This window comes from Sander lucioperca, chromosome 15, assembly GCF_008315115.2.
Source record: "Sander lucioperca isolate FBNREF2018 chromosome 15, SLUC_FBN_1.2, whole genome shotgun sequence".
NCBI classification, from domain to species: domain Eukaryota; kingdom Metazoa; phylum Chordata; class Actinopteri; order Perciformes; family Percidae; genus Sander; species Sander lucioperca.
The window spans coordinates 1,758,129-1,766,048 of NC_050187.1; the positions used below are offsets into that span (position 1 = coordinate 1,758,129).

General features: G+C 42.0%; 1 protein-coding gene across 1 annotated transcript; it reads left to right on the plus strand.

The window, feature by feature from the left end:
• Nucleotides 1–1,852, plus strand: LOC118493235. Its single transcript, XM_035992465.1, has 6 exons — nucleotides 1–227; nucleotides 651–756; nucleotides 939–1,148; nucleotides 1,260–1,353; nucleotides 1,467–1,549; nucleotides 1,643–1,852. The coding sequence occupies exons 1-6, from the start codon at nucleotides 1–3 to the stop codon at nucleotides 1,850–1,852; spliced, it is 930 nt and encodes a 309-aa protein (XP_035848358.1).
• Nucleotides 1,853–7,920: the final 6,068 nt, after the last annotated feature.

The window sequence follows — 7,920 nt, forward strand, 5'->3', positions numbered from 1 at the left end:
ATGAAGAGGAACAAGCAGATCGACGTCAAGCGCGCCCTCGCTCTGGCCGGGACCTTCAACTTCCTGTGCTGCTGCGCTCGTGCCTGCCTGCTCCCCTTCCTCACGCTGTACTTCAGACAGCTGGGTCTGACCCCCACCATGACGGGCATCGTCATGGGCACCAAGCACCTCATATTGCTGGTCTGGAGCCCTGCGGCGAGCCAGCTCTCCAAACACTACGACAAGAGGTGTGTGTTCGGCGGCAGTCGCCGTGGTTCTGCTGCTCGTCCCGTCCGCAGATGTGCACACACAGACCGCCAGCTGTAACGCGTCTGATCTGAGTCTGGGCGCCGACCTGCTCAGGAGCAGCGTTGCACCGGCGACAACATCGACTAGAACTCGCCCTGAAAACGACACCGCTCCTGTTTCCACGTCTGGTGTCAATCTTCCTGCAACGACTCTCATCGACACTAAATCTGCTCCCGTTCTGACGAGCCAAACAGCACTTAATCGGCATTCTGACGATGATGAATCCCATCCTCGGCTGTCACTAAAGAACGCATCAGCGGTGGCTAACGCCAGCGCTGGAGAGCCAAACGTTGCGTCCCATACCGTCAGCTCTTCCGCAGCTGCAGTGAGGAGTAAAAGGTCCAGCTTTAGATTCTTCTCAGGGTCAGAAGAAAAGCTCGGAGAAAAGACGACACAGGAAGAGAAAAAAGAAAGCCGTACGAGTATCTGGACTTTGCGTATGCCTCGGACCGCTACAGCAGCACCCGGGTATGGGGTTTACTCGGAGCGGCGTGTGGGGTCGGAGGAGCGGTTTGCTGGTGAGCCAGTTACGCTGTCTCGTGGCTTATCAGACGCCCAGGAGCGCCGTGCGTCCGGAGCTTAGCGCCGCCCAAGACGATTGTGATTGGTTTAAAGAAATGCAAACAAACCAGAGCGTATCTGTGGTTTAGCCAGACCTTACTGCACAGCACTGTGGAGATAGAGCTGGCAATCTGAGACTACACATTGAGAGACACACCCAGACAGCCACAACAGCATATACAACAAACACACACACTTACAGTTTAAAGTGTCTTTTTGTAGGTGCTGCCAGCAAAAGGTTTGGAATTGATGAAGAACGGGAGGCTGTCCCTTTAACACTAAAGGTTGCCTACAACAAGGTATTCTTCCTGCTTTGACGCTCACAGATTTCCTGCAAAAACAAACCACAACACATATTACAGTTCACAGACAGAGCTGTTTTTACATCGGCCTCGTCTTTCCGATTACAGGTGGCTGTTAGCGGGAGGAGCCAGTGGACGCAGACAGAGATGGTTTGCACATCGATAAATCTTTACAAAGCCTGCCGGAAACCTGAGCAGCTAGGTATGTGACAGAGATACAGCCCAGTCTTTTGATCACGCTCCAGCAATTATTATTGTTGGGCTTCTTTTGTCTGCATTTTGATGTCTAACCAAAATCAAATCTTGTCCGTCCAGATTCAAGAATAGAAAGTCTGCAGCTGACAATGACAGAAGTCCTGAAGAGGCAGTGCTCCAAGTCTAAAAAGGGCTACAATCAGGTAAAAGAGTGGAAATGAAACACTCCAGGCACCCCTTCCTCTTAAAAACACCCCCTCCTCACACTTCCTCTCCCTCCACATGTTCTCTGGCAGCACATCTCCGTCTCAGAGGCGAAGGTGGACAAGGTGCAGGTGAACGGCGGAGACGATGAGACAACCTTTGCTGTGTGTCTGGATCAGGATGAGAAGTTCATCCAAAGTGTCACCAGGTACAAGAGCATCATTAGACATGAGAGTGGTATCAATCTTCTCATCCTAGGCTACATGCTACTGCTACGTTTTCATTTGGAAGTAGCATTTTGAGACACAAACGATCACCGTCCACGTGAATTAATCTCAGAACTAATCTCCGTCCATATTAACACGTCTGACAACCAGTGGTGGAATGTAACTAAGTACATTTACTCAAGTGCTATACTTCAGTACAAATGTTGAGGTACTTTCTACTTCTACTCCGCTACATTTCAGAGAGAAATATTGTACTTTTTACTCCACTACATTCATCTGACAGTTTTAGTTACTAGTTACTTTACACATTAAGATTTTTGAACACAAAACTGATGTTTTATTATAAATAACTAGCCAACAATATAACGGCCTACAAGGACCAGACTCCTACAAGGATTTTTCACCATCGAGTACTTTTACTTTGAATACTTTAAGTACATTTTCCTGATGATCCTTACAGAGTAACATTTTCAATGCAGGACTTTTACTTGTAACTGAATATTTTTACATTGTGGTATTAGTATTTTAAGGGATCTGAATACTTCTTCCACCACTGCTGACAACACATATCACATGACCATTCACACACACTGGACATGTGCGTGTCAGTGTAAACAGGAAGCAGATTGTCTGACGTTACTCTGCGGTTGAAAATCATGGATGTAGAAGTTGAAAATACAGAAAATACTTTGGAGAAAGAACAACAACTGTGAAAAGTAAGAGCAGGGATTTATCAGCTTGGAGCGATGACGAGGTGGAACTGTTACTGAAGGTCTGTAAGATGCCTAACAGATAAGACTGACTGACGTGCGTCATGTTTCCAAATGTCTCCGTTTGTGCCCGTCCAGACTACAAAGCAACCCCAGAGTTTTCAAACCAAAACTGGGGCAGCAGTGTTCTCGAATGTCTGTGGGCTTGGAAACGCCGGAGTAGTGTGGACACGAGGCGTAAACCCCGGGCGCTGTAAATGGCTGCCCACTGCTCCCTTAAGGGATGGGTTAAATGCAGAGAATTAATTTTGCTACATGTATGTGCATATGACAATAAAAGTACCTTTAAACCTAGCAAAATATATTTGTTTTTAAACCATACGAGTGTAGATGTAGCCTGAACCTGAGATGAAAATGTAGCATTTGTTTGGATTGTGGATTTTGCATCGCGTTGTACTTATGTCCTCTCTCCCTCATTGTCCTCAATATATAATGTTAGTCATAACCTGTGCATGCGTTTGTCAGACCCAGGTGCAGTGATGCTGTATCTTGTGTGTCCGCAGGTGTGATGTGTCTCTGTGCTGTAAACCAGGAAGCGGTTCAGAGTGGAGGTCCTACAAGCCGTCGCCTGGCCAAGTCCAGCCTCTGCACCCGTCCTACTGCTCTCTGCTCTGCCTGCCCATCACCTCTTTTACCGCCTCATTTCCCTGACACACTTTTTCACTACTCTGAACGAATCCGCTGGATGTTTGAACCAAAGCAACACAGGATGCAGAGTACAGATACTGAAAAGCTTGTGAAAAAGGAAGGAGAGAACAGTAAACAGTGCGCCTTTTCCACGCTTTCCATTCATTGTCTATGAAAGCAGCTGGGCAATGCATTCTGGTAGCGTCGCGGCGACTTTCGAGTTGCCCGCTCCTCATTTGCATAAAGTTAAATCCAGCAGTGGTGGAAGAAGGATTCAGATCCTGTACTTAAAGTACTAATACCACACTGTAAAAATTCTCTGTTACAAGTAAAAGTCATGCATTGAAAATGTTACTTAATACATTTAACATGTTCTCCTGCAGAGAAATCTCACCTCCACAACATCTCCTCTATTGGTCCTTTTCAGGATGTCTAAAATCCTGCAGACAGACTTGAACATGCTCACTGAAAATGGGGGGTTTTTGTAAGGCAACTACAAATGTAGAGATGCACCGATAGACCGGTTGGTGACCGGAATTGGCCGGTTTTCACGTGCTTTCACGCAGCTGTTTGGAAAGTCTTCAGCGTGTGTGCAGAACATAACAAGTTTGCAATATGCAACACCTGCAAGGAGAAAGTAGGGCGTGGAGGGACGACACCAAAAACCTAAATCACATTTTTTTAGTTGGATATTGGATGTGAAAAGAAGGAAATGGTTCTAACATTGCACTTTAGATGTGTGTGAATTTCCCACACCAGGAGTAATTTATATAGTTCTATTTTATAGTGATCCATTATCTGTTCAAAAAATGTTCTGTGCAAAATGTTCTATTAAAGAAAAGATAGAAAATAAATAATTGTGTGTGCTGTAAAGTGGTTAGAAAAAATGAAATCGGAATCAGCTAAAATCAGTATCAGCTGGTCTAACTCAAAGAAAATCGGAATCGGCCTAGAAAATTGTAATCGGTGCATCTCTAAATATTAGGTCCGTTGAATGAATGTGAATTTTGTGATGTTTAATGTTTACAGACCTAATAGTGTTTTTGAGAACTTCCTGTGTCTCAATCAGTGACAGCTCAATAAGATGCGTCAGCAATGAGTTTTACTTTGTTTATGCTGTAGCCTAGCTACACGCTTGTCTCCTTAGCCCGTTTGCTTAAAAAACACACGTCTGAAAGACTAAAGAACGGTCTAAAAGTTTTTGGATTATAGTGACACAATCGAGACAGCTGATAAGGTAGGCCCATCTGTTGAACTTTTTGGGGTATGATCGATTGTGAGCTCTATGTGCGAGGGAGATGAGAAGTGTAGGCTAGGTTCTTTCCATGCATTAATGTATACAATTTCTTACTCTTGTCAGGGGAGGTCATTCATTTGGGTGCCACCTATGGCTTGAACAGATAGCCTGCTATGCCACCCGATGTAGCCTATTATTGTTACAGGGTTTTATATATATGTGTGTGTGTGTGTGTGTGTGTATGTATGTATGTATGTATATATATATATATATATATATATATATATATAAAAAGCTAATCTCAAAGTAAAGTTAACAAGGCGACTACTGGTAACAACGTTAACGGCAAACACCATATCCCTGGCTTCACAACCCACAGGCTATTTGGTATTCTATTCTATCTTCCGGAGGGTTACATTAGTTTATCGATGGGTTTTGCCCCCAACGGCTCTAGACACTAGGATTAGGCACAGGTTCGGATATACAAAAAAGCTGTTTAAAGACAGATATTAAAAACAGGTTAAAAGAACCACTGGACAGGACGGACAGCGGGAGATTAAAACTTTAAATAAAAAGGTCAACTCCACAACTACCCCGGTCTCTCTCCTAAAGACATTACAAAATAAATAATTAAAATAAATAAAATATATATATATATATAGAAAGTTATGTAAATAAATAGCCCGGCGTCACAATACAAAATTAATTCTTAACCCAATATTAAAAACATTATTTATCCTCAAAAATTACAATGAAAACATTCAAAGGGTCTAAAATACTGTCTGAATTACTTGCCCTTGAGGTTAAAAAAATATATACACATACCATTAAAAATTAGTAATAAGTGCTGTGTTTAAAAGTGCTTTAAGAAGTAAAAAGTGCCACACAATAAATAACCATAAATAATTTAAAATACATCATAGAATAAAACCACACTGTTAGTAAAATGCATAAAACCAATGGCATGTGTATCATGTTAAAATCTTGAGGCATGTAATTCAACATGTAATAATAATAATAATAATAATAAATATTAGCAATAAAGACAGAAACACAATCAAATTATTAAAATATAGATAAGGCAGAGTAAAAGTTATAAAGGACAACCGAGGCATCTTTAAAATATTTATAAAAAAAAAACCCCATCAAAACATTAACATATGAGGTAGGACCCCCTCTGCAGGTAGAAATTAAACCCCCAAAAAGAAGAAAAGAATAATAAAATCTGAGAAGCATGCTATAAAAAACGTAATTAGTAGATAATTGCCAAATAAGTAGAGTTAGATGTATTAAGGCCAGCTACACACTGGCTGCGTGGCGTGAGCGTGTCAGCTCTGGGGCGTGTCCATTTTTATTTCAGCTCCCATGTTAACATGTTAGAGGTTGCACACTGCCTGCATGACACACACGTCTCAGTCCCAAAAACACGTGCATGCTAGAAATAGGACAGACGCCTATTTTTCAGTTTCCAGTTGTCCTAATGACCTCAGCATCACAAGAATTAGAGGAGAGTGACTAGGCAACGTGTGATTTCTGTTTTTGTGTTCCTGTTCAATTTGTGTTTCTTTGTTCTGTATGTTTAAAGTATAAAAATAAAAATAATTATCGATTTTCAAATATTGCACCTGTCAATACAGAAAACAATATTCTGGAGCCTATTTTGCTGTCAATACTGCCGACGTTGTCTTTGCTGTAATCAAATCAGTATATATTTATGTTTATGTTTATGGGAACCATCCATCCAGACAAGTCCAGACAAGGCTAGCAGCAGCAGTGCCGCGTCAGACACGTTTCTGGTGTGCAAAGACATAGAAAACGCCACGCAGCTGACACGCAACTGACGCGCCACGCTCACGCCACGCAGCCAGTGTGTAGCCGGCCTAAGTGGGTGTTTTAAAAAAAAAAATGAATCCAAGACAAACTCATGGGGGAGACAGAAACTTACTATAGCTTTAAAACACCACAATATTCAGTTTTTTTTTTTTTTTAAAGCTTCAGAAATGTATTTGTTGTCCCTTAAATTACGGTTAAATTCACATACTGACTTATATGGAAAAAATCAACTGATTCTAATTAAAAAACAGATATTTTGATATTAAATAACAAATCAGCTGCTGTGAATTGTACTGGTGGTGGGGCTGTTTACATTCACACTGCAGATTGTGTATCTGGTTCAGTTTTCAAATTTCACTTGTGTCAAATCTGTCATATCCTTACTTTGTCCATTTTTGTGTCACCACTATTTATGTCCTGGGGTCTTTTTTTTGCAACATGATTTTGGATATTGTTTAGCATTCATTGCTGAAAACTTTCTGCTTCTGTATTTGGAGAACATCAGAGAGACTGTTAAATTGTCATTCATTTGACTGAACCAGCTGTAAAATAAAAGCACAGATTATTTGGCTTTGGCTTTGTGTGCTGCATTAGAGTAGCATTGCCAGTAAAATGTGGAGGATTTAAAATGCCTAAATTAAAACAAATCAAACAGTGAAATACAGTCCACATTATTTCATAAAATCTTCTATCAGACTTCATGTTAAAATACAGCTCATGAAACACGATGATCACATAAGGTGCATGTAGTGCTTACACTCCTTCCAAAAAAATAAGGTTGAGAAAAAGTCCGTAGCAGTGGAACCAGACAGCCTGGTCTCACAGAATTCCGTGAAATGATCACGAACTGTTAAGACCGCATTACGTGGTGGTGGCACGGAATGTGTGAAAATTCTGTGTGGCCACCACACGGAAAACAATGGTGATGTAAAGTGAATGAGAAGATGATGTAGCATTAAGAGCGACTACGATAGCGAGTAGAATGAAAGCCTGAAAATCTGCATAGGGAGGGAGGTTGGTTGGGGTGGTGGATGGGTCAAACAACACGTTCTTCTTTTCCTAAACCCAACTGTCCCATTGTTGTCCAACCGTTTGTTTCCCTAAACCCAACGTTAATCGTCCCGTTCTTCTTTTCCTGAACCCAACCGTCCCGTTGTTGTCCCGCGTGTCATGGAAAGTTAAGCCCACCCACGACCTTTTCCTTAACTTAAGGGGCCGTGTTCATTTCACAGAATTCTTCCGTGGGCCCATAACGTAATTTTCTGCGATTCCTTAAAACTGCCACAGATTTTGAGTTAAGGGGCCGTGTTCATTTCACGGAATTCTGTGAGATCAGGTTGACCAGGAGCAGCACAGGTAGCTGTGGCCCAGCCAGCAGAAGTGGAGAAAAAAAACACACCAGCAAGTAAACCCTGGGCTGAAATCTGAGGAAACTCACCTCCAAAAGGGAAATCAGACCATGTGTTGCCAGGAGCTCGTTGTGATTGACTTTCGCTTCACTCTCACCGCTCTAAACAAAATACCGTAGCTCTAAAAACCTACTGTACACTACCTGTGCAGCAGACAAACACAATTAGACTAGCTGGCGAACCAAGTGAAGTATTTGGCAGCAAAAGAGACAGATATTTCCCTCAGGAGTTGGTAGAGACAAAAAGAGAAAGATGGACAGATGCACA

What these genes read in the sequence shown, in the direction of transcription:
- LOC118493235 (XM_035992465.1), top strand. Translation starts at nt 1, where the DNA reads ATGAAGAGGAACAAGCAGATCGACGTCAAGCGCGCCCTCGCTCTGGCC. An exon ending in CCGGAAACCTGAGCAGCTAG is followed by an intron (nt 1,354 to 1,466) that starts GTATGTGACAGA and finishes TTGTCCGTCCAG; the next exon opens with ATTCAAGAATAGAAAGTCTG. An exon ending in CTAAAAAGGGCTACAATCAG is followed by an intron (nt 1,550 to 1,642) that starts GTAAAAGAGTGG and finishes GTTCTCTGGCAG; the next exon opens with CACATCTCCGTCTCAGAGGC.